The sequence below is a fragment of the Bombus fervidus genome, chromosome 11, assembly GCF_041682495.2.
Source record: "Bombus fervidus isolate BK054 chromosome 11, iyBomFerv1, whole genome shotgun sequence".
In the NCBI taxonomy this organism is placed as follows: Eukaryota; Metazoa; Arthropoda; class Insecta; order Hymenoptera; family Apidae; genus Bombus; species Bombus fervidus.
In genome coordinates, this window is record NC_091527.1 from 5,644,241 (window position 1) to 5,671,939 (window position 27,699).

Sequence of the window (27,699 nt, forward strand, 5' to 3'; positions counted from 1 at the left end):
ACGTTTATTTTTGCAAACGAAATGAGGGAGTTTCTTACTCTACCGATAATTTCATCCACCGGCATTTTCGCTCTATCGGTAATCACGTGATCACGAATATCGTCTACACTTTGAATTTTTTCAGAGAGAATTAAATTAATATACGCAATTTAATTAAATGAATTTAATAATATTATTTTTAATATCAGCACCATGTATTTCTACAAAATATTAATATAATATCTAATTCAGCAAATCTAATATCTAACTTCCAACGCAATTAGATAAATGAAAAAACCATTCACTCACGAAAAGAGAAACGAATATTAATAAAACGGAATAAAAACTATAAATAACTTAAAGATTCAAAATATATTTATACAGTAGCAATATGAAATTTTAAATAAAAATTCGTATTTCGTATCGTTAAAACCGAATCACGAAGAAAAAGAATAATATTTTATATTTTAATTTTTTCTCGAATAATAATAAAAAATAAAATTCATATAAAAAAGTATATTTCTTATATAAAAAAGCATTCGATATTCGACTTTTTACATCAAGATTTTTCATATACTCCACTTACATGTCTCCCATAAAGAACGTTGCACAGCTAGGAGAAGGAAGGAACGAGCGAAAGGTAGGAGACTTACCTTTCTCCTAAGATGTACGCTAGAAACTTGTTCCTTTCATTCCCTTGCAATGCACGCAACTAGCACGATCAAGTAATGAAGACGTGACAATCTTGCAGTTCGTTCGCGGGGAATTGTGCTTACGTGACGATAAATTGGTTCGTTTGATTACCTCGTGCATGTGGGGCCGACAGTGTTCACCGATGAACGTGACATTTGCAGCTGAACATTGAACAGTTTACGTATAGTGCAGTGCACCTCGCGATACATGTAGCTTAAATGAAAAAGGAGTGATTCCGTTATTCGCGTGTACGAAAATGAGAAAGAAATTCGAGCAGGATCCAAAAAACACAGAGAAACAAACGGACTTCACAGGTCAGTGGCTTTTTTCGAGAGGTGCAGTGCACCGACGATATTTTGTTTACTCTTGGTGGATCAATTTGTATACGTGTGCCAGATATTTTGCTTTCATTCCTACGAGATATAGTTCGTTTCCAAGCAGTATTATGTTTCTTGTTTCAGTCAGATAAGAGTATTTGCGTAGTGTCGATCTCTTTTTTTGCAGAATTGGAAACCTCGAATTTCATAAGTTTAAAATCTTATAGATGGAACTGTTGTGAGATGCAGACGTAGTTTTAAATATGTAATTATTTAATGTAATATAGGTAGCTGTATGAAGGTTAAGTTAGCGTAATTCTTTGACTTTAAAGTGGAAATTTACTGTCTCGAAAGTTTTCGTCATGTTTAAATGTAGATACAGTTACATAATTTTGGTTCGTGACCAAAATTATTTGTATATAGATTTGTAGAATCATTATTATTATTAGTTCTCTTATGTAAAGGTCGCGTGATATTTTATTGAGATTATTTAAAGAATTTCAGAGGTGAAAGATCGTGATTATTAGATTATACATGATTTCCTATATTTTTAAAAAAAAGAGTAAGCACTCGGACAAAAAAGAAATAAGTTTATCGTGCATCGTTGGCCTCTCTTGTCTCTATGAAGGACGCGTAAATACATGTACAGGAAGGTTTCGTAATTCCTGACAAATTTATGATTTTTTCTATTGATTGTGAGACTATACGATAGCTGATATAATAGTTTTTTCTGTGATATTACCATTTTTTTTCTCCGATTATTGAAGGTTTTTTACTAAATATTAGAAATGTTACGTATTTAAATTATGAAATAAAATTTGGAATGATTCCATTAAATAATTATTAAAGATTATTATTACTACTATAATTATTACTTGTTATATTATTATATTAATTTACTATCATATTCTTTATTTATTCATTTGTGTACAAGATAAATAATAAGAAAAAAATGATAATATCTTGGCAATATCTGTGCATAGATCATCAATAGAGGTGTAATCATTTAAAGTAGTTAGAATGAAAAAAAAATAAAAGATCAATAGAAATATTAAATTTGAAAAGTTCAAAGATTATTTCTACTTGAATTTATATATGAATTTATAACTAATTTTCGAACCAATTATTGCATATAATAATATTTAAAGACTGAGTAGATATTTCCTCACCACGAATGACCAACGAAATCGATTTGATAACTTACTGTTAATGTAGAATATTAGCTATCGCCAAACGTCACTTAACACGTTCCACGTTTCTCGGAGGATTGCACGTTCCTTCTAAACATGCAGTAATTGACGAAAGTGCGAATAGAAACGGATGTCCTCGACTTACTTTTCTCGGTTGTTTAACTACGAATGCAATACATGTGCAACACGCGAGAAAATAGCTGAATTCTAATTCTTCTACGTTTCCATTGTTCAAATATTCAACTAACGTTGTTAAAACAGAAATAGAAACGATTAACTGTTAACTAGAGAATATATCGAAGAATTGTTCGGTGAAAGCAATTGTTTTCGCAATGTGCCGGTGACATAACCTCGATGATTTAACTTTCTACATACTATGCATGAGTAGAAAATCGAATTTATAAAATAATGATAAAATAATAATGATAAATAATAAAATAAATAATAAAAGAAATAAGATATGACGAGATATTTTTCTTTTAAAAAAGATAAAATAAATTTTGTTGGATGATTGATATCGAGTATTTAATATAAATGATGGAATAACAACGATAGAAATTTTTCGATATATCATGAAAGAAGTTTTAATTATATATTCTTAATTCTTCTGAAATAAATTAATCCCGTAATATTATTTATATATTGCACTCAGTGTTTTATTCTTCTGTGATGGAACAAATGTCTATCGTTTGATTAGACTGGACTGTATTTTGAAGTCTGAACAAGTTGACAATTGCAAATTATGATGTCTTCGATGTTTCGCAACCTCTTATAATAGCTCCTTTGTGATCAATCAGACGGAAGTAGCTTTTATTCATTATGTCATTCTGGAAGTTTCTCTGATTTGTAAATCGACAGCTATTAGAAAATATTACTCGATAAAAATACAATATTTTTAGTTATATAGTTAATTGAAAAATTACATATGAAAGGATTTGGAACTAATTACAAAATTAAAAAGCGATAAAAACTAACCTATAACAGGAGTATTGATGTTTGTAAGTATTAAGCATTACAGAATTATTTACTTATTTCAAGAGTTCTTTATCCTCGCGTTACTTAATTACATACGAAACTGTGAGTCAGATAAAGCAGGTTATTCTAATTCTAAACGAAGAGAAACACTACCACGATTTATATAGTGTCTAATTCTAGACACTAATTATCATCGTATTTAATTATAGTATATTATATTTTACTGCTTATTACTTCTATAAAATTAATATAAATCGACTAAAATACCTATTAAATACCTATTAGGTCTGGATGTTAAAATTTGGCCATAGAATGACCGATCTCTTATAGATTTGATCATAGGATCTTAAACACTTTCAAATAACCTTCAATTTACTTTATATGATATGTGTCTAGAAGGCTATGTGGTAATCATTAGAAATCCTTGCATGGCATGATTGCATACTTTAAGTGAATTCGATTCGTCTATTTCAGTTCAATTGAAAATTGTATTTGAACCGAATTTGTACTTTTAAAAAGTGAAAGGTTCGAAAGTATGGGAATTACTGGAATAATCCATTATGGTTCGATCAATTCGATAGTGACCTAATGATAATGGGCCTAATATGAGCAAGCACACCGTATTCGATTACGCCTCATTATGGGCATCTATCGATCTTCTTTATTTCTGTCACGTCCGCTGCACAGATGTACCCACTTTCGATGGCTCTGAATACCAAATGAATTCCGTCATATCGAATCGTAAGATCACCCACACGATCTACGTTCTATATGCGTGCGCTTGTTTTACAAAATCGGTCCGTTGTAAGTTTTTTGTCAAACAATGATCGAATCACGAAACAACATTTTTACGAAGATTTGTTGCCATTTGTAATACGGTAGAACTGGGATTTATCAGATTCAATGCGAGTTTGTTACAAGCAATCCGTTACAGAGGATGACATAGGATTTAATGATATTTTAGGATACTTCGGCAGTTAATTTATTTTAGTTAATCGGATTTTGGAAGTTTCAGTTTCTTGGAATTCTGTAGATTTTAGAATCATCAAAAAATTCTAGGAACCGCGTTAGGTTTTAAGGATATTGAGAACCTCAAGAGAATTTAAAGATGGTGTGTGGAATGTTCCTATAGTATGTATAGTATGTGTATCAATATGCATATTAGGAATTCGAGGTTAGAAATTCAGCACCCAAAAAAAAGATTCAAGAATTAAAATCCAAGAGCAAAATTCTTGGTTCTAGATTCTGAACTGCAGACCTTCATTTTTCAGTCCGATATAGCGCTTCGCAAATATTCTACATTTCTTTATTATTATTTAAACAACTAATTTTTTAAGACATTCTCCTATAGCAAGTCATAAATTTAAAACACTGAAAAGTATTTCGATCGATAAAAATGAAAAGAAGATTTCATTATTGAAATGGCAAATGTCATGAGCCTGTGTATGCATTTAGATGTGGAATCGAAACTGCGAACGCTCCTCAAAGATGGAGCAAGCACTTTCATGGACTTTAAATGGCTACAACCAGAATTACCGTCGTTCTTCGACGAAAAAAAGTTTCTCCTCGGACAGCAGATGTTTTATAATAACGCTTTCACCATGATGATTGCCAAACTATGTGGATTATTATCTTTATTCGCTGTACCGTCGATCAAGGACGTTTTAATATTCACCAGACAAAGTGGTACACCGTGTACTGCCTTTCGCAGATACGTATCCACCATTCTACATAATTGGGTTTGGTATGGAAAAAGAGCTGGCATAGAAAAAGAGTAAGTACGCCTAATAATGATTATTTAAATATCAGACGAGAGTAACATAAATATATATATATATTTTTTTTTCATTTTAAAAACACTTTTCAGTAACTGCAGAAACAAAAAGTCTGGTTTCTAAATGGGCAGCAATTTATCTACTAAAGAAGCTTTAATTTATTCATATAAGATACCTCGAACAGTGTCAAAAATTTTTCAAAAATGATAAATAAAAAGCAAATTATTTTCCTGCGAACCAGTAACTTACTAATTCAATTCCTCGGAAACACGAGGCGTGTTAAGAATACCGTTTTCTTTAAATAAGTTTCTATTCTTATCATTTGTCGCTATTTATAACAGTAACACTTCCAACGCGTGTTGACCATTGTTTATTATTAAATTGGCGCTTTGAAACATGTATAGTAACGTATTCAACATCGTGTCGAAACGTTGATTTTTCGACGAATTCTAACGAAGTGTCCTGTGTACGAAAATATGGGAGAGGGGAAAATCCGTTGGGTTCTTGTCGTTCATTGGCATTCAAGGAATCATCGAACGCGTGCAGTGCCGGTATTTTAATCGATTTATCTTGCCGGATATATTTCTGTGTAGACGAACGAACGGAATAATTTCGTGTCTGGGAAAGTCCAAGATATTCAGCACAAGTAGCATACATATTTTTTCAATAAAACCCAACCATATAAAATATATGCGTATAGAATAGAATAGTAGAATATCAAATGGAAGATTCGATTGTAAGATTCAACTTAAATCGGCCGTAACGTAAATGTAAATAAGAGAAAATAAAGAAAAGAGAAATAGAGAGAAAAATAAAACGATTTAAACTAAGTAGATTTGTTTGGTATGAAATATTAAAAAAGATTGCTTCAAATTTTGACTTCATTCTGAATAAGATCTTTTATAAGAATAATGTTTTTTCTTTCTCATTTTGCAGATTTCTCGAATCGCTAAAAATCGTGCGGAAAAAACACTGCGTAGCGTTTCGAAGAAGTTCAGAGGCGGGGCTGAACAGAGTCTCGCAACTGGATATGGCATTGGCTCAATTTGGATTCATGGGTTTCACCCTTCTGGCTGGTGACTATCTTGGGGTGAATAACAGTTCCGAGGAACTGGAAGGACTGATTCACTTTTGGCGAGTCATTGGCAACATGCTGGGCATGGAAGACAAGTTTGTAATCCAAACACGAATACTTCTTTCTTCCCAAAATCTTAAAATTAATTTCAATTAAAATTTGTTTTCCAAAGTAACGAAGAGAATTTATCTAAGTTCAACATTTAATAGCTATAGTACTAATAATAGAAATAGTTAGAATTTATGCAAACTTATAATTACATAAAAATTTACAAAGAAATGTATGTAAATAAAAATGTTTGTTTCACTAAGTTATATTTATATTTCACAATTATATTGTAAACAACATTTTGCATACTTTGTATATTTTTATATACATATTACATACACTTCTAAAAATTTTAAATTTTCCATAAATGTATAAATTTAGTAATAAATTATGAATTGTTGAAGTGGATGTGAAAAGGATAGAGAATTTTCTATGTAAATAGTAAAGAGAATGCTCTACATAAGTAATACAACTAAAATCTTCTACATGTATAAGTAATAAGGATAGTATTTTCTATGTGAATAATTAAATACATCTATCCATAGGTACAATCTTTGCACCGGAAGCGTGGAAGAGACACGGGCTCTTTGCAGACGACTTCTGGACGAGGTTTTTCTCCCCTCACTCGCCAGTGGTAGCAAAGATTTCGAAGAGATGAGTCGTATTTTAATAGAATCCCTATGGCCAGTGAATCCTTATATGGATTCGAGTGCTTTCATTAAATTCACATTCATTCTAGCCTCCACTGCCGCCACGAATAATAATCACTCGTTAAAAATAGGTAAATCTTCTATTATACAGACGTAAATTAAACTTAGTGCATATGCAAAAAAGATAATATTTTTAGATTCATCAAGAATGTCGTGGTACGGTAGATTTATCTTGAATGTTCAGTTAATTACACACAAATACCTATTACCTCCTACGTATTGGTGGTCCAGATTCTTCAGGGCGTTCTTCAACAGCCAAATGCGGTTGGCCATCTATTTAACGGAAAATTTACCGTTTCTGGCGTTCTGGAGTTATGGTATAAAACACTCTTACGTCAATATATACAAATACCGCGTCATCTGACCTTAAATGTGGTAATTGTCTTATAAAATAATCAAAAAGTAACAGTTACCTTTTTCATCGAAAATGTACATAATCTGACGTAAAATGATTCTACAAACGTATAATGTATTCTTAATAACTTACAATCATTGCTGTATTTTCGTCCAGTCGCGGGGAGACGGTCGCGTTATAGCGCGTCAACGGGAGTCGTAAATTCCCGCTACGATTGCACGAATCGACACCACGAACAGGGCGATCCCCTTATTTCTTGTGGGAGAATAAAGGGTGATTGGGTTGGAATATAACTGGACTTCATGTGTTTGGAAAGCGTGGTGATGAACCCGAAGGTTGCTAGACGTGGTAGTTAGAGAGGCGAGAACTAGACTGACATGATGAGTGTTAGAACCGTAGACTTGACTGTCCGAGGGCTAGTAGAACAGTGGACTTGACTGTCCGAGGGCTAGTAGAACAGTGGACTTGACTGTCCGAAGGATAATAAAACGGTGGACTTGACTGTCCGAGGGATATTAGAACAGTGGACTTGACTGTCCGAAGGATAATAAAACAGTGATTGACCCGTCTCGTACTATTTAGGAAGAAAGCTCGTTGTGGGTGTATCCTTGTCGAACTAAGAACGCGGATTCGTAGTTCACACTTTTTGGTAGAAAAGTGAGGGTAACGATCCGCGATGCCCATTGGATATTCCCAATGTTAATGAATTAAATACAAGGGGACAGTCCTCGGCAAATATGACTCACGTGTGTTTCCGTCCTTGGGAAAAACCCGCTATCTCGCTGGGTAAACCTCCGCTTTCTCCGTAATGAGTACGAGCGTGCAATAAACCTAAGGACCCTTTTGAGGGACCACTCATAAACCCAATATGTACAAAGAATACAATTTTATTGCTAAGAGATGTGGGCTATGATGGTTCCTTGGGTTTATTGCGGGTCAGTGTGACAATGTGCAGGCCTCGGCGGCCTGACCATGAGGGACGTCGCAGGTACCGACTCACGCGACGTAACAATTGCAGTGTATGTATTTAGGATATGCTTTGTAATATTTTTAAACTCGTAAAATGTTCGCATGCTCTACTACGGTTCTCGGATTTTTATGTTTTCGTTTTATTCTTTTTTTAACAAACAATGAGATTTTTAAAATCCTGAGAGAAATTGTAGTGGATAATGAAGATATTACTTCCCTGTAATTTAAGAAATTTGTTAGTAACAAGAAACAGAGTCGTGTCTAATATGAACCAAACCATCTAACAGGGTTAAGGTCGATTTAAGTCAAAGCTCAATTTAGAAAATAAGCGATATATAGTAATAAGATTAAATAGCGCTGTGTTTAATGTAATTCTTTCGGTACCTGCAAAGAAAAGATTTATTACATTTATTACATGTATACTTAAAAAGTAGTTCTTATGACTATATTTATAACTTTATAATTTTATATTAACTACCTAATGTAAATACAGATACAGTAAGCGACAAGTTAAAATTAAAGGAACGCTATCTGTCTTTATATTAATAAATTGATTGAATGAAAGTGTGACGTGTGAAGTTGGTTTCAGACGAAAGACAATGACCCATCGAGCGTGCATCATACTCGCTTACACGAAAACCTTAAAAACTGTGTAATATTTCCACGCAACGTATTGTAATTTTAGTCAAGTCTGCCTTATCTCTCGCATCATGGCGTCTGGTGAGTGTTCCTTCTTCAGGCGAGACTACAACAATACTTTCGCACAGATCGTAAATCTGTCGTTCAACCAGTATTTTATTCGAGATGTTTCTTCATCGTTTATTTTCTTTACAAACAGATATTCTTGGTAAATATGAATATCTAATTAAAAGATTATCAGTAATCGAATCTCAGATCGGTGTATCTCGAGCGACTTGAGCAAGCGCACGAGTAAAACTTACGTCCAGAGACAATTAACCTTGGATACTATCCACGACACTAAAATAAACATGATGATAGAACAGATGTATAACTCGTTGGATAAAATATGCTTGCGATTCTATCGACAGTAGTATGAGACGCTGCGTTTCTATTTGCTAGATTTTTTAACTCATTAAGAGGGTACTCTGATTTAGAATGCCATTTTTTACATATTATTAAAGATTTTTTTGTATTATTTCTTGCACATATATTTGTTAACTCTTGAAGAATATTCAACGTCTTTTTCAAGTGAAAATAATCTTTATTAATTATTAGTTATTAGTTACTAGATATTAGTTATCAATTATTTGTCATTACATGCAAGCATTGGAATAGTTGGTCAGAGTTGCATAAATGTAAAGGTATTGAAGGACGTAAACAAAGTAATTTAGATATCGTTTTGCCAATGTAGAACAAACATAGTAGGATAATAATGTATGTTAAATGAGAAGTATGTTAAGTGTAATCTATGAATTTTAAGCGTATTTATAATATAACAATTTTTTTGGATTCTTAAGTCCCTCAAATGTTTTTATACGAGTAAATTGTATGGAATTTCGGTTCCAATTTTTCCATGGAACTGCGCCAATAGAAAGTCGAAACTCGTCATGTGATCTCAAATCACGACCCGAATAATTGCGCTCCAACCTCAGGGAATTGTCTTCTTTTTTTTCTTTGATAACTTCCTGTTGGTATTATCCTCGATGAACGTGCATAACGATAATAATACGACGTCGCGTGTCGCTGGCAATTTTACGTTTTGTGATTTACAAAATTGAAAGATAAACAATAGTTTTCATATTTCTTAACAATTTTACGGACAATATTTTCCTTATTTTTAGGATGACGGAATAATTGAAATTCCTTTTATTCGAGTGACTCTATTATTCAGAAAGATATAGCGTTCTTTCGACAGTTTCGATATTCTGTTAGGTTGATGCATATGAAATATCATTTCCTCCAAATTTGCTATCAACGTATTAAAGAAAAAGAAATTTACTATAAATCGTATACGTAGGTATATTGAATATTAAGAATCTTGAAAATTTCTAATAAAAACATAAGAATCTAACGATTAATCATCAACAGGTCCATTCTACAAATGTTTGACCTGTAGAATTTTCACTTCTAATTCTTATAAATCTGAAATAATGAAATCAATTATTATTATTTTTCAATCACGTGGAAAGTTTTTGTTTTCGTTAAACGCATGATATTTTTAAAAAATTACGTTAAAATTTTATTTAAAAAAAAAAAATTTCATACGTATCAACATGGAATTATCAAGTATACGACGTTGTTTCATTTTAATATAAACTGGTAATTCTAGAAGACATTTACAGGTAAATCGACGAAGATTCACTGAATGAAAAATATAGAATAGTACGTTAAGATTGTTGAATGTCGAGCAACGAGTGCAGCCGGAGGAGCAACGTAGTATTTAAGAAAAATGCAAGAATTCCATGCAACTGTGGATGGGAAGTGAGATTCGGTTACGGTGTCGCGGTTACATTGGCCATCTTCGAGGCTAAACGTTTTTTCATGTTGATCCTGGAGATATTTGCCGAATGGCAAATCATTCGATTCGCAGGTGGTTTACGACCAGTCATATTTACGTTAATAAACGTCAGCTTGGGTTTACCGACTGCTCTAATTACTGTCCGCAGTATACGATCGTAAGTATTTTATTATAACATTATACAAATCTCGTACATAAATAATTTAACGGATTCTATGATAGTCGAATTGTAGAGAATTGCACCAAAAACCTCATACAAATTTAAATTAGTATATGCAATCTGTATTTTAAGCTAAATTTTTTTTAATGTTTTGGACTTTCTAAAAATCTTACATCATCTCCTTCTTCGTCATCTTCTGTCTTACATTATACATGGTTGTAGTAGTATGTTATACATATATTACGTATAGTAGTATTACACAGAATTTGTCAATAATATTTTTCTATTATTTCTTCTTTTAGACGAAAAGTACCACGCTGCTGCGCGGAAACAAGACGAACACTAAAATGCTTGTTAATAGTGATCGCGATATGCGCCATAATGAACGCGGCTACTCTGGTCTCCATAGGATATCACATGAACGTCAGACAAGAAACGTTAATCGACATTTTCAACAATTCGATGCAATTGTACGTGAATGCATCGTCTTACAAGTACGCGCTCGACGAGATACAATTCATCTTTCAATGCTGCGGCCATTCCTCCTACACAGATTGGTTTCTCTTTGACTGGCAGGTGAATCCACCATTCAAAAATGGTAACTCAAAGCACGGTATAACAAGTGTGAACAGAATAGTTTAAGAATATTGAATAACGTAAATAGTATCAGAAAAATATTCCACGATCAGGGAGTAGACTATGCTTCGCGAGATGAAATGGCTGTACAAAGTCCAGTATCTGATGAAAAATATAGAGACCGAAGTGTCCCGTTTAGCTGCTGTAATTTACGTGCAATGACACCGTGCGAACACACGGAGATCTTGGAGACTGACGTGAAAACAATAAATACGAATGGCTGCGTCGAAGTCGTTACACCTGTCATCCTTAGGATCGTCATCGTCGCTTACGTCATGACCAGCACGCTTGTAATCATTCAGATCTTCTTAGCCTTCTTAATTACAAAGGTAGTTTTAATTACAGTATAAATTTCTGTTGTTACCGGAGTATGTTACCACATGTTTATGCAAATTCGTAAATACTTTTACAAAAATTGATAAAGAAGCGAAACTTGAATAAAAGAAAGTATATCTTAGCATTTACATTTTGTAATACGTATTTATATTCTTTTTTCTCTCGTTCATTTCATTTTTTGTATTTTATATAATCTGTTCTTGGTCCATTTTATTCTTTGTATTTTATATATCTTCTCTTTGCCTGTCTAATCGTATTATAACGGTTGTTGCGTTAACCATTTCGCACTAGATATTACATATAAATATGTAAAATATGTATGTAAAGTATGTAGGTAAAGTAGACTTACGTTTCATTACGTTATGTTTTCCTTGCATAAACCTTGGGAAAAAAAGGTTCCTATCATTAATTGATAAAATATCACTTTTGCCGTTGTCTAAAGAAAATTCAACGAAGAATTAGTTGTAGGATTTAACAGAGTTCTCTGATAGAATCAATAACAATCTATTTACTTTATATGACGAAATATTCAATGACAAAGTACAGTATCAACAGTGAGATGCAAGTGGATTTTTAATTTGCTCAATTAGATCTCTTGGATCTTTCCTTTAGATCATACGGAAACTTTTATGCGGAACGTGTCTCACGTACCATTTTCCAAAAACCTTCGCCAATGAGTCCACCAGCGCATCATTAGATGCTACAAGGTAAGATTCAAATAAAAAAATAAATTTCATCATTTTTGTAACGTATTAATACGATATAAAATTCTGTATTTCGAATAATACAGTTCTTCTTAATAAAATAACACCGTTTAATAATAAATTAATGCTGTAAATTAATGCTATAAAAACATGTAAGAAAAGATATAGCCCAATCCACTTTTACTGTCGATGCTTAATTTCATTTTTCTATTATTCAGTTCGGAAGCAGATGGACGAGGCCCCAGCACATCCTCCTCAAACTGGGAACAGCAACCGAAATCTACAAAGAAACGCCATAAACGTATACGAAGCAGCAAACGCATGTCATCAAACAAAAATACTTATCCAAGAAATAAAAGCAACTCCAAAGACGATTCTACTTCTTCATCGCCATTCGACTCTTCGCGTGGGACCAAATACTCCAGTCGTATCTCTAGAATCCTCGATGCCGCTAGAATCAGACCAAGTACCCACGAGGAGCACACAATATTCAAGAAACGATTGCGCGACGATGGAACGCGTTGAACAAACGAACTACCTATCATTCGCGTGTTTATTCCATCCGTTGTACAAATCAAATCACGTCACTGCGGATGTTTTACGAGCGTTTAGCTACATATATTCGCGTCTAAAAAAAGCATGAGCGGGTTAAACATGGAATAAACTCGCGTTCTCGAAGAATCGGAATAGGTATAAAGATCGTTTCCTGGAGGAACAGCTGGTAAGCACTGCAAAGCGAGGAGGATCTTGTCGATGTCTGAAAACAGAATCTTCTGTCGAAGATATTCAAAGAAGACTCGAGGAAATTTAATCGAAAGACGGGCTACAATTTTGGAAATTATTGGATGAAAAAATAGAAAGAGAGCTGTTAAGAGGTAGCTAATTACTATGTATATATAAGAAAATAAAATTCACTCCATGTTATAAGAAAAATGATAATAAACGCGTGGAAGAGGCGTTAAGACACTATACGTCTTCGATAACGATGAAACACAAATTCTGTGAAAAATATTCAAAGAAGATTCGGGGAAATTCGATCGAGAGACGAGATGGAATTTTTTCGATATTGGAAAGAGAAATACGAAGAAGAATGATGATAAACATGTGGAAACAGAGTTAAGACACGGCTAACTACGCGTCTTCGATAACAATGAAATACAAATTATAATGATTAGAAGTAAGCGACGACAGCGAAGAAGACATGCGTGGTGGGGATCGACGAATCTTTGCGTTTAGTAACACAGGATTGTCTACTGGAGCGCAGTACGATTCGAAGCACCGTGGAAGGCGCATTGGTCGTTAATTCCAAGTTGCATATAGATATAGTCGTATTACCTTGTGTCTTTAACGAAACAACTCGTAGCAGGTTTGTAAAATTCTGTCTCACAGATTTTGCATACGTAGGATTTCATTTAATACCTAGGATTAATTTGGTAAGACGTAGAGCATAATATTGTATAAGTCAGGCTTGGAATCTTTTGTAAATGTGTAGAGAGTCATTACAAAAAAGAAACTTATTAAGGATCGTTCGGTTTTTGAAATTCTTGAAACCAATCGGAAATCAAATACGTAATCACGATTCTCGGAATTAATGACATTTTCACATTTGTGTGATAAAAAATTCAATTGAGTTTATTATTTCCGAAATACATCGGATAACATTTCTTCACTCTAAATTCCAATATTCCAAATATAATACATACATACAGTAATACTTTATAATGTAAATGAAAGTACCGAAACGTATGTATGTTACGATATTAAGATGTAAATAAAGTTAGAATTATACAAATAAAAGCAAAAAATCCCTCCAAATTGATTCGTTTCTCATTCGATGTGAGCGCGCGAATATCTGAACGCCCCCCACTCTTACGCTCGACAAACTTCGTGAGCGTTCGTGCTCACTTCGGTTCCCACTAGAGCTGTTCGCAGTTCTTCGCCCCATTTCGGCCACGCTCGCACCATACAGGCGCGCGCGCCGGTTAGTTGCGAACGCTGTTGGTTCAGTTGAGAAGCGGTAGCTTGCTAGTGGTGATCGTTAGGATTGTTACGTTCTTTGTTAGTAGTCGGTTATCCGCCACTCTGTCGATATCATAGCATGTGCCCACCAGTTCACAGTCACGTATACGTCTACCTACCGCACCACCAGCCCCATAATAAACTCGTCTCTTACGGCTATCGTTAGGGTTGCCGTGACACCGTGTCTGTTTTGTGTTCTTTCCTTCTTGAAAAAACCGGTAACGCCATCGTTTACATTCGCGAGCTGTCCTTTCATCCGGAGAATGTCCAGGCTGTAACTTAAGAAATCTTCATTGGTGTGCATAGTGATAGCATGATTTTTTCTTGGATATTCTAGTGAATTTGCTCCAAATTGTGGCATTTGGTGGGTGAGTTCGCACGTGGTGAATGATCGGGCATACATGCGTTTAGCACGACTCACGTATTCTCCGTCCGTATAGTGGTGCTAGTTGATCGAACCTAAGAGATCAACGAGAAAGAAAGAGAAGAGTTACAGGGGAAGAAAAGGGCGGCACACGCACGAAAAAAGAAGCGATCGAGTGAACGGAACAGAGAAAGATCGGGGACAAGATACGAAATTGCGAGGGCAGCCGAAGACCGTGAGACGAAGAGGGAAACTAGTTAAGGAGTAAGATAGAAAGAGACAGCAACAGAAATCTCATTTCGACCGAGTAACTAGCCACAAGCAAGATGAGCTGCTGCACGAGTGCTCCGATTGTAACCCAAACCTGTGAGACTCTTCTGAGCAAGTGCGAAGTGCCGATCATCGACCTCGCTCACATGGGTAAGTGTTCGTTCGAAATTTTTCACTTGTTCAGCGTTAACGCTTTGGCGAGCGGATTATGGATGAATATTACTGAATCGTTTGATGCCCATATGCCTTTAGCAGTAAATGTTTGTAGTATTTAGGTAAATGGTATGTTAGGTAAGGTTAGAAATGTTATAGTTAGGAATTTTATGGGAAAGTTGTATGTATTTATTCATTATAATTTTGTTGTATATTTAGTATAAAGTAACGGAACTTGTGAAATTATAAAGGTATAGAGATTGTACTATATAATGAAAATTATGCAACTGTGAAACATTATAAAAGCTGTATCGTATAACCAACAGTTTTAGAAGTTATGAAACTATTAAAGATATAAACGTAACGATTAACCGAATTTTCAAAAATTTGTAGAATGATCCAGCCATCCGATCGTAGGGGTTAAAATATCTTATCTCCATTGAAATATCAAATGTATATTCTCATTCGTAGCCCAGTATTAATGTATAACTTGCAAGAAAAGGAATGCAATTGCGACGATACTATTGTAGGATGATAATATTAATCAAAATAATTCGCATGGAAGTTTCATTTATGATAGTCTGCAAGGGTTAAACAAAAATCCATTAAAGAAGAAAGAAAGATGTCACGCATCGCAAACTGTCGCAACTCGGAACATAGGTCAAACTGGCAAAATTAGCTGCAGTAAAATCGACGTAGTTCAAAATTAACCGCGATACAAAGGCACGTGACAATGCGCGCCGTGATACATTATTTGCCCCCAACGCTCTTAATGATTAACCGTTTCATTCGCTATGATGACTTCACGCAAAAGTTCATGGTTACATTGGTTGCCGATTAATCCACCGTATAACCAAAGAAAAAGACTCGACTGTAAAATAGAGAATATACGTGTAAACATTCTTTCCTTTTTCTTAGCCAAGAGAACAGGTTTTTTAGAGTCGTTAACCCTGCTACGTCTTTTGTGTCATTTTTTAGTCAATCGTGTTCTTCTTTCGTTATTTTAAATATTAAAAAATATAGGAAGTTTGAATCGTTGATAATACACAAGATTTTTCGCTCTAAATTTTGATTCGCCTATTCGAAATCTTTCTACCTATTTAAATGAGATTGGATATTAGTGGAAATAATACAAATTTTAAAGATGGTGGAGAAATTACTCTGTCGGTAACTTGAAAGCCCACGAAAATAATGCACAATAGGTTAATTAAATGCAATTTGGGTAGAAAAGATGTAAAAGTAGGTGTGAACAAATTGCAAGCGTTTCAGTTTACTCCTGTATTACAATTTCAAATTTTGGTCTTATATTTAAAAGCTCTTTATCATTTCTTTAAATATTACAGTAGCCATTTTCAGTTTCATTGCAGGCGGTTTCTGAAGCGTATTTAACATAGTTTGAAGACGTATTTACATCATTATGACGGAAAATTTCCTAAACTTTTTCAATTACTTATAAATATTAATAGAAATGTAATTGATATTCCAAATTACATACAGTCAAATAAATTCCCCAATGTAAATTTATATTTTATTTTGAGTCTATAGATACAAAAGAAAGGAATGAATTAGGATTAAATTACAACGGTAAATAAACTAATTAGTTCACTACTTTTAGAAAACTCATTTAAAAACAAAATGGAGTCATATAATACCATCTTCTCATATTATACCACAAGGAAACAGTAAATAATACTATGTTTGTATTGTAACGGTTGATTTTATACGTTACCGAATGATATGCTATAAATACGTGTACTTTTCTAAATATATAACGGCGGGATCTAAAACCGTTGGCCTTTCACATGTATTTTTAAACTGGATCGTTTTCTCACGTGGAAAACGTGATCGCCTTGTGGCGCGAATAATGTTCTGTAGAAGGTTCAATGTAAGGAGTAAAGAATTTTAGAGATTCAAAGGGTGACGCTTTTACGGTTGCTTGGCAACGAGGCCAGGCAACTGGCCAGACAGACAAGCAAACCAACAAGCTTCGCTTCGTTCACAGTCAGAGGCGCCTACCTCAGGCCCGACGATCCGTTGAGGTCATAGCCCAGAGCCCGTCTCACAAAGAAGGGCCCCTCCCTTGGCGCCCTCCTCGATTCATATAGGGTGTCTTGTATGCACTATCTGTCTGTATTTGAAGTACTTTATTTGAAACATGTTATTATCTACTTTTGTTAATATAAAAATTATAGTATATCAAAATACCATTTAAAAAATATAGAATATAATTTATTACTCTCAGAGATAATTCAGATATTTTTATAAAAGATTTTTTTTAGTACTTATTACGTTATATCTATTCTTATCAATATAAGAATTATGGTGTATTCAAATTTGATTAAAAAGTATACAAGATGTAATATATTATTCTCAGCAATAATTTAAATGTTTTTATAAGAAAATTTAATATAATTTTAATATAAACCGTGAAATAGAATAATGTAATATTGTTTGCATACATTTTTTATCTTCGTTTTCCCTTTGAATTTTATTTTCATATTATTTTTTATTAGAGAAAATTGATTTAAGTACAATGATTCATAATTAAATTAGAACAATTGTGATTTCAAACACGCATTATCTTTATCTTTTCTTATCCATTTAGCTATCTAATTGATTACGAATGAAAGTAAATAAAAGTAAGAACATAGTTAACATTTCAATACATAACAATTATAAGCGATTTTTTATCGTAAATTTACTTACATCGATCAATGGTTGTTTCATTTAATATCACTTTCTACTGCATGATGTTTCGATTCTTTTATGTTCGAGGACTAAAACGATAGTCAAACAGCTCGACTGCAGCATGTTCAAACAACTCATTCAGTCGCTAATATTGATAAACCACACTGACGCTTGTGCAACCATTTCGTCGACAAATACAATATTGACAGTATTTGTGGAGGAATAATTATTCATTATATATTATTAGATCCTCTAACATCTTAAACAGTAGTTGGCATTCTGACAAAGATAATATTAAACTCATTGATTTTTATATAATACTATATAGATTAGGTTCACCAAAAGGCCACTTTTGTTAAATTTACAATACGACATCTGCTGCATTGAAATAATATTTATTATCGATTCGGGTATTTTTAATGTATTATAACATCTAGATTGTAGATATTTATGTAATTATCAGAAATTTAAATATTGAAAAATCCAAAGTACGTATGTAAGAATACACGAAATATCCATAGCAAAGTATCCATTGTAATATTTAGATGAATAGATTTCTATTTGGCTCCTATATCTTTATTACATTTATAAAAATAAATTGACATAGTGATATGCAAAAAATCAATATAAAATTACAATTTAATATTACCATTTATTACTGTAACAGAATAAAACAAAAAGTATCGAATGACGTATAACACAGGCAATAAGCAAATGTATAGTTTACATTCAATATGAAATGAAAACCGCGCGAACTTATGAACCTAACCTAATAGATTCTCAGGGTTGTATGAATATGTTATATCAATCATAGAGCTTCATTGTCGATCAATACAAAAAACGTATGAATACTCGTACAACTCGAATAAAACATCTCGCGTGCCTCTTCGTGATTGTAAATGTGTTGGGTAATGATTTAAGTGTTCCCTACAGTGAACGTCGTCGAGAATAATGGATTGGCGTGCGCGGTGTAAACGAAAAGATAGCCGCGTTTGAATTTGCGACCCAAGCCACGAAACGTTTCACCGTTTCTCGTTCTATCCTTCTTTGCCTTCGATTCGGTTCAGTTGAATCGTTTCGTTGCTCTTTCTTCGTTTGTGTATATGTATGTATTTCATGTCTGGGCGGCAGGCCAACGACTCGTGTACAGTATTACTGGCGTCAACAGAAAGAAACAAGGGACAGAGTATCGTTTCAAATCGTTTCTCGATCGAGATCGCAATCGGCACGGAAATATCGTTGTGACGGTCACTCGATAATCATCGATTATGTAAATGGTGACGAAGTGTATATAGTTAATTGAAATTCCTCAGTGATCCCCCTTAGTCATCATTGATCTCTTTGTGTCTGGTAATATCATAATATAGATATGTATGTTATGTATAACAAAGCCGTATTAACTAGCCGTCGCTATCCCCACAAGAATCCTTTTGCACAATGATTTATTAGCTGATAATATTAGTCGATTGACGACTTATGAATTATAGGCTATTTCCTTCTCTTTTACAATTTCTTCATTCTTTGTTAAATAAAATAATTAAATTATTTTCAGATAGAATAATTTCATAACTTTTTATAAAAATTTAGTTAAATATATTATAAACTTGTTACTATTATGTAGCAGAACGTTGTAAATCTAAAATAAACAGGTGTATCAGATATCTGTATCTTACGTAGATTCAATGGCGAAGAAAGATACTCAAAACTACCTGGAAATATATCTCCCTTGATAATCGACTAGATAAAATCCTAACCAACGGTCTGTTAATGGAGCACCTTAACCACCTGTTGAAAAACGTATATCAATGAAACCAAATTGGAATAAAGATCACGTGAAATCGGTACTACGTTCTTAACCTCAATCACAACCGCGAGAAAATATTTTTTATCGACGCACACGATCGTCCCTGTACATAATTGGATGCACGATACACTCCTTTGTTCTACGCTCTTTGTTTCGATTGTTATTACCAATTTTACTTTCATCGCACGAAGACAACCATAACTAATACATAGTCGTGTTATTACTTGCATCAGTAACCGTCACGCAATTTATCGCGGTCAACTTCCGACCTTCTTCGAAACATTTCCTTCTACGAGTCGCTCAGTAATCTTTTCAGTAGTATTTATCTTTAATTATGTAATCAGGTATATCTACGTTGCATCATATTTTCAGAAGGTACTTTGATTCTTCGTTTCCAGGTATCGAAGTACAAATTAAAGTTGAGTCAATGCGTACCTCGCAAAAAAAAAAAAAAAAACATTGACCTCCAGAAGTCTATTGCCGGAAGTGTTGCCTCTGCGCAAAAAGTTCTAATCTAAAAAGCCTTTTACGATAATTTTAAAACGTATAATGCGTTATAAGAATATTTATCGAAGTAATACTAGCATAGCTGACTAGATTGGCTTTTTTATTCACTAAAAGACATAGTACAAGGTTTCTGCGGGAAGAAAACCTTAAGAATAAATTCGCGTTATCGCGTATACCCTTCAAAGTCTGGAATATCGGCCTTGACAAGATTCTCGTGTTTTCAATGATAAAACATTCAGGTGTCCCCTTTTTGGTGTCTATATTTACATATATTATATCGAGGGACGCATATATGTATATTTTATAGTACTACCAGTGTCAACTATAAACGATACTAAAAAGGTATCGTTTCAACATAAGACTTGTTCTATTTTATTTTAACAAGAAATTATTTAACTTGTAATAGAAAAGGAACACATCCCCCACATACACGAGCTAATGGCTATAAAAAGTATTGGCATACCATTATATTTATTACATCTATATACTAATTAATTAAATTTAAATATAATAGATATCATATCATTTAATAATACTTTCATATGACTACAATTTGATACTATGAGAATGAAATGTAGAATATGATAAAAAAGCAATTCATTGGAAGATAAGGGTATGTGCTAATACCTTTTGTACCTGTTGTATATGTATATTTTGCGTAAATCGTGCGACAAAGTTATTTTATCCATTAACTTTTCGCATTGTTTGGTTGTATCCTCGACACAAAGCGTTTGTCCGCAACGTATGTGCGTGTGCACGCGTACGCGTATTGACATAGATGAGCGACGCGATCTTTTTGCAGTGTGCAAGCGGTTACACGTGCCTGTCCCCTGTGGCCACGATCTGCAACGACGCGAATAAGCGGACGCTTACGCGCAAGCCCAAGAATAGACTTCCAAGCAACGTGAATTTTTCATTTGTTCGTTACGCGAATGCATCATTAAAATTAATTATCGGATGCATCAGCGAACTCCGGGAAAACGAGCTCAGTGTAATTACGCGATCTTACATAGTGTCCTTTCGGTCATAATACTTCATTCACGATCATCGTTCTGATAAGCCGGCTATTGATCGACGATATTATTATTTTGAATTATTTAATCGTAGTCTTTTTATGATTTCATAACATGTGCAGCTGCAATGCAAATAAAAAAAAAAACGAATAGGTAATCGCTTTGAAATTATACTTAAACGTTATGTATATTATGAATAAATTACTAACGCTGTTAAATGTTGTTTCTACGATCTTTCGTCTATTTTCTTTTATTAATAAATGAAACGATAGCAAAGGACATACAAATATAGTGAACACTCCATTTAGCTAATTTCTTTCATAGTCCTCTTTTAATTTGCGATATTTTGTAAAACATCGTATAACACTTTGCACTGAAACACGTCTAGTAAACTTTTAATTGTTCCGTGCCAATCATCACGAAAGAATTCGGTCGATAGTGTTCGCGTCCGTAACGGGAAAAACAGCGTGACGCGTATTTCAAAACCTTTCCACCGAAGCGTCGCCATTGTGTCCGTTCGTTCACAGTTCAACAACAAACACTTTTAAATCTCTGACAATTAACGTAAAGAAATAGAATAGAAGAGAGATAGGAAAACAACAGTCAGCCAAATCAACGAGAGAAAAAGAAACAATCAAATCAATAGGTAGGCAACAAATCACTGGAATAAAACTGCCAAAAATCACTCTAGCGACGGATACTAGAAACTCCACCATAGTTTCTCTTCAATTTCGTTGATAAAACCCCCAAAATTCTACCGCGAAATGCGACCAAGAATATCGCGACGCAAACGATAATAATACTTCACGACACTGAATGCATTCGCCGTGTAGCGACAAGATCTCTTTCTTCTTCCTTTCTTTTTTTCTTGTCTTTTCCTCTCAAGCCACATTCTCTGGTAAGACTTAAATACCCTGGAGGTTTCCACATTAGCGTTGGAGCGTCTCAGGGAGTCACGGAATGCGCAAAGCGACGAGACCGTAGCGAGAGATCGGTCGGTATCCGGAGAAAACACGTAGGCAGCAAGTTGCAAAATTCGTACTTGCGCAAACATCGTTTACCATGGAAGCGTAATGGGATGACGTTGTCGACTAGGATCGTGTGGATTCTTATCTGATTTGTCGATCGAGCCAAATTTTGCTCGTTACTGCTATTCGTATTATCCGTCTGCTGGAAACGCGACATAACCAAGAAACATTGAACATCTGTAAAGGAAACCAGTTTGAAATAGAAAGTTAGAAATAGAAAATTGATATTAGCTCTATTTAAAATTTGTCTTTTACGTTTTAATTAATAGTTTTTAGGTTATGTTGGTCTCAGATAAAATGATATTTATGCGTCATGCTTATTCTTAAGGGAAGGATTAAAATTTTATTTTAGATTGTGATATTGCTTTTACTAAATAGTACAACTTAATTAATTAATTATGATATCCACATTATAGAAAATATGTGACTCGCTTTTAGAATTTTTACAGATATCTTATGATAGACGGTCTTTACAGTGTAAGGTAAATTCTTTGAGCAAACTAACGATATAGACCACGTATAAAAATAGTAACCGTCTATGAATAAGTTATTTTCTAGTACATATCTTGTACTTGAATCGGAAAAATTGTTACTGGAATATAAATTAGAGAATGCAACCGAGGCTTCTGAGAATTGTGCGACAGACAATGGCGTCCGGAAGTGGTGCGAGGCGAATGGCCGATAGTATAGCGGATGTATAAAAAAATTTTAGTTCTAATCAGATTGAAATTAAACGCATAATAAACTTAACTAAAAGTCAAAGTAATAAATAAGGTGGGGAAGATAAGACTTAAGGAAGAATTAAAGAAGTAACTGAATAGATAAAAATAAAATACGAAGTGGGAAACCAAGCTCACGAAATAATTAATTGTAAGAGAATAAGTGAGAGATATGGTTATGTATAGAAGGAAAAAGACACGAGAAAAAGTTTTAAAAATCGGGGACACTTTTCTGGGTCGAAAACTCGTGAAAGAATGGTAATCATCGATCACGTTAGGTTCTTGTATATTTTTGAGGAGAAATAGGGAATGAAATGTAAACAAGATCGATGGTCACTTTAAAGTGACGATTTTTAACGATTAATCGTTTGATCTTTTACTGAAAAATAATAACACGAAAAATGAATATTTCTAGATGTGTATCAAGTGTAGCTATTCTTTTCAATATATCACATTTTTGCTTCTTGCTTTGTAAGTGATACGATATAAATCATCAATTTTAACATTCATTTTGAAATATGCTAACGTACTTTCTCATAACAATATTTAATGTCATAGTAATATTTCTCTAGTAAACAAAAAAGCGTTTTCTTCGAGGTTCTTCGAGACTCAGTATTTCACTTTTATAGCAAAGGGGCGATATCATCGACAAATTTTGTTTGTTTTTAATTCCAATAAACAAATTGACCGTTAAGTTAAAAATTTCTCACGGTGATGTTTTTCTAGCAAGTATTTCTAGCAAGTATAAGTAACATATTTTTTGAAATTTATCACTTTTGTAACAAAAATGCGATATTATCGTTAAATATCGTAACATTCGTGCCTAATAAATTTTGTTTGTTTTCAATCTTAATAAACAAATGGATCGTTAAAGTAAACAGAAATCGAGCACTTAACATTCTGTTAACAGAATGTCCAAACAATTTATGGCTTGCGTAACTGCGATATTACTAACGTGTCTGTCTTTACGAGACAACAATACACACTAAAAACAATGGAAACCGCAATAAGGAATTATGATCTCATAAAGAGAGAGAAAAAACCGTATCATTGAAATACCACAGACGGTACTAAAAGAAACTTAACATTCGTAACAGTTGTATCTTGAGACGCTTTTATCTTGACATGCATCATAAAGACGGTAATACGTCATTTAGAAATACATATTTCAACGAATGTTGGCAAAATGCAAAGTTTTAATTTTGAATTTTATCTCCGATAAACAAGTCTGCGTTCCGTCTGATTTATAGACAGATGGTCGCTCGTACCATTTGCTGATTGTCAGAATTAAATTGTCAATCTATTTATAATACTATGTTAAGTAACCTTATCGGTTAGAGAATTTTGCTAGAATTAGTCGACTCAAATTTATTTCTCCAGTTTACATAAGAGTACGAAAAGAGTTTTATTCTAATATTATGAATGTAGTTATATATCATTCTTGTTACGTGCTCTCTGCCAAAAGTCGAAAAATTATACAAAATTTCATAAAATTGAAAATGACGTTACTCTGATTTTCTTGGCTCATATTGTGTATATTGTACAACTACGGCATTACAGTGACGTCATTGAAATCCTGGCCGTTAGTGCAGCCGGTAGCCAATATACCAAATACACGTGTTATGAAATAAAATGGTAGAATGCGTGTTCATTAAATCGGTAAATGAATCCAACAATACATATCAGAACAGTAAATGCTAAATAGAAGAATTATACGTATATAATTAATGTATATGTATTCAATGCATTCTAGTTTTTAATGTTAATTGAATTACAATTGTAGTTGCCTAATTATCGTTTAAGCGATTAATAAATGTATTACACATAGTTGTGCAATTCTTTGTAACATTGAATCGCACGTACCTAATTTTCCTAAAAGAATATATCACATTGTACGAAATTGATCTTATAGGAAAGATAGAAAGTAGAACTGCTTAAAAAAAAAACTTTCTCTTATCATTGGCACTATTTATATTAATTTAAACGGTTTAACCTAATTTCTTCAATGTCCAGAGTATAATTTTTCGTATGATATGAAAGAAGGAAGAAAAAGAGATATTCATTCAAAAAAGATTATTTGAATATTTCATAAAGTAAAGTATCGTTTAATTTCTCATAAATCTAAATTCAATGTGTTTAAGCGAGCGTCGGTTCAGCACCTATAATTAACTAGAAATCGGCAAGATGGCTGACCGCGACTCATCCAAGAAAACGGTTGTTCTAAAAAAGTATTGGTTGCATAGCTGGCGTCATATTCCCTAGGTACAAGCAGCGTAACGGTAGTGTTCCAAAGGAACGATGAAATCAAAATTTCATCCACGCGATATCGCGTTCAATTGAATTGTGAAATACAGTTGGCAAGTAATCGCAAAAATGTGTTATCCATGTTGTAGGCTGGCACCGAGTTCTGGCTTATTTGTATGCGGCTGAAACATTAGCGAATGAATGATGTAGATCGCAATCATTAATTTCACTTTCATCCTTGCGACCATGCGCTTTAGCTGTAACAGATATCCGTGTTACCTGAAAGCTAGATCGGCGTGGTTATCACAATTCAGTTGAAAGCGATTACTCTGTCCTATTCTGCTACTATTCACTCTTTGTTACATTATACGTTACAGATTTCACTATCTATTCCATCGTGTTTAATAGAAGAAAATTAATTTCTATATCTATTTTTGATTAACTTTTAACCAGTTAACTGCGTTCGACGTGTATACACGCAAATCCAAATCCTTATTTCGATGTGGTTGAAGTGTATACTTGTAATTACTTGATTTTAACTACGCACCCCGTAAGAGATTTTTCAAATGAAACTCCGCAGGTAACAAGTTAATTATAATTTTCTACGAGTAATTATACAATTTACTGACTCTCTTCAATTTGGCTGTTTGACTCCGATATCGTTTTACGAAATCAGGGGACATTCAGAATTTACTATCTTCTTATTTACTTTTACAAAATAATATTCATTTATCCATTAATCGTCAAATTTATATATTATATATAAATTTTTGTTGTATGTACGTAATAAATTCTTTTTTGTTCGGTTTACGTTTAATAGAATTCATAACTACGCAGAATTCCCTTGATTCCAACGTGAATCGTTGCATGTTGAACAGTTACACATCTATATGTAAATAGAGTCTCGTTTCAAACAGGAAACCTTCAATTTTTCCTCCACCTAATATGTATCACTTTTCTCAATTGCTATTTTATTTTTGAAATAGTTCATTCTAAAGTTGCTGTAACGGCGTAACGATCGTTTTACGTGATAGGTTTGTAAAAGCTTCGAAAGAAAGTAAAGTAAAAAGAACGCGAAGGAGAAAAATTCGACGGAACGAGATTTCACATTCAGGAGAACGCGTCGAAAAGGTGAAGCTGTCAGTCGACGTTACACAGCGCTCAAGGCACACATAGTTTGTTTTCACACGGTAGTCGTATGTACCGTTATCGTCTGTCGCGATCGCATTTTATCGTTGCCATTCCATCGAAACTATTTTTTCCTCTTCATATTCAACCGTTCGTCGTTGTGCAACGATCGAGTCTTCGGATAAAATCGAACGTAGAATCGATTCGATAGATTCCGTTTGGTAACGGATGAGAATAACCGCAGATGGTGAATATTTCGTATATGTACTGCAAAAGAGTCACAATTTTGAATAATTCAATCCTGTGTTAGAAGTGCCTTAAAGCCTTTAAAATCCGATTTCAGAGGCCATGGATAGATAAGTGCAAAAAATATTTGATCATTGCCTTTGATGTGTTTAATATAAATAATGTTTTTATAAATTTATGAATAATTCTTTTTTCACCATGAAATAGAGACAAGCTTTTCGATGGGAACGATTGTGTAACTCAGCTGCGCCACCATGCGTTTTGATCAGGAAACACGTGAGCATTTCGCACTAGTTCCAAGAACTTATCGAATGTTTTATAAATCGATGTACACTCCGGTGACAACTTTTATCTATGACTATTGCACGTTACTGTCAGAGACCTCGATCGCTTCCGCATTAGTTGATAGTCATTTTGAATGCGCAGTAGAATTTCACAAAATAAATCGCAAATTGAATATTAATCCGTACTAGCGGAAATACATTCACAGGTATTGTGATTGCATTACTGATAATAATCTTACGTAGTTAAATACGAGCATAAAATGTAGAATTCTCAACATATTGCTCATGTGAAATTGTAACAAGGACATTATCACAGAATATATCATGTTGTATTATAAAAGTTTATAATTTTTCGATTTAATTGCACTGCAGTTACTTAATAATAGCTAATTGATTTAAGCTACATAAGTTGATATCATCAATATGATATTTCAAGTCCATAAAGCGATACCGAAGTTATCAGAATCCTAACTTGAAATTTTAATGTACATTACAGTAATATCAATAAGATAACGAATAGTTCCATGATCGTTCAAGTTAAGTTTCATGGCGTTCTCGTTCGATCTATTGATCGAGTATCGATTTAAGATAGTTTCTAGGATGCACACACATGACCAGGAGAAAATTTTCGCTAGTTTCTCCTGGTACCGGCAGTCTCGCCGATACTTTCGCCCAGTAAAACGAATCGAATATACCGTTACCGAGTCCATACATAGCCATTTAATATCTCGTTTGCCACTATTCAAAAGAATAATCGTCTGGACAGATAAAAACAACTTTGCAGTCTACCTGACTGATAGGACTCGTTTTCGCTGCAACGTTCAGTTTGAA

General features: G+C 33.7%; 3 protein-coding genes and 1 long non-coding RNA gene across 7 annotated transcripts in view; 3 read left to right on the forward strand and 1 right to left on the reverse strand.

Annotated features, from left to right (window-relative positions):
* Positions 1 to 595: 595 nt before the first annotated feature.
* On the forward strand, positions 596 to 7,260 carry LOC139991963 (uncharacterized). The gene is made up of 5 exons (XM_072012379.1): positions 596 to 986; positions 4,610 to 4,928; positions 5,866 to 6,099; positions 6,598 to 6,833; positions 6,900 to 7,260. The coding sequence occupies exons 1-5, from the start codon at positions 929 to 931 to the stop codon at positions 7,124 to 7,126; spliced, it is 1,074 nt and encodes a 357-aa protein (XP_071868480.1). The 5' UTR covers positions 596 to 928; the 3' UTR covers positions 7,127 to 7,260.
* Positions 7,261 to 9,214: 1,954 nt separating this feature from the next.
* Positions 9,215 to 13,195, forward strand: LOC139991851 (uncharacterized). Its single transcript, XM_072012202.1, has 5 exons — positions 9,215 to 10,722; positions 11,028 to 11,301; positions 11,415 to 11,690; positions 12,310 to 12,404; positions 12,620 to 13,195. The coding sequence occupies exons 1-5, from the start codon at positions 10,448 to 10,450 to the stop codon at positions 12,924 to 12,926; spliced, it is 1,227 nt and encodes a 408-aa protein (XP_071868303.1). The 5' UTR covers positions 9,215 to 10,447; the 3' UTR covers positions 12,927 to 13,195.
* On the reverse strand, positions 11,549 to 12,692 carry LOC139991856 (uncharacterized). Of its 2 annotated transcripts, none has more exons than XR_011800953.1 (3): positions 12,552 to 12,692; positions 11,766 to 12,397; positions 11,549 to 11,674 (listed from the first exon to the last, which is right to left on the reverse strand). It is a non-coding gene; the product is annotated as an uncharacterized lncRNA (long non-coding RNA). The 2 variants fall into 2 exon arrangements; XR_011800952.1 differs by having other exon boundaries at positions 11,568 to 11,677.
* Positions 13,196 to 14,382: 1,187 nt separating the features above from the next.
* Positions 14,383 to 27,699, forward strand: part of LOC139991853 (uncharacterized) — a 31,245-nt gene continuing 17,928 nt past the window's right edge. Inside the window, exon 1 of one of the 3 annotated variants that reach the window (XM_072012207.1) lies at positions 14,383 to 15,204. Coding sequence is in view for 2 of the 3 variants with exons in the window: in XM_072012206.1 (XP_071868307.1) it covers positions 15,111 to 15,204 (94 nt within the window). In the remaining variant the exon portion in view is untranslated. Of the gene's footprint in view, positions 15,205 to 26,823; positions 26,861 to 27,699 lie in introns of those variants that run through there. The other 2 variants (XM_072012206.1, XM_072012208.1) reach the window with 2 other exon arrangements.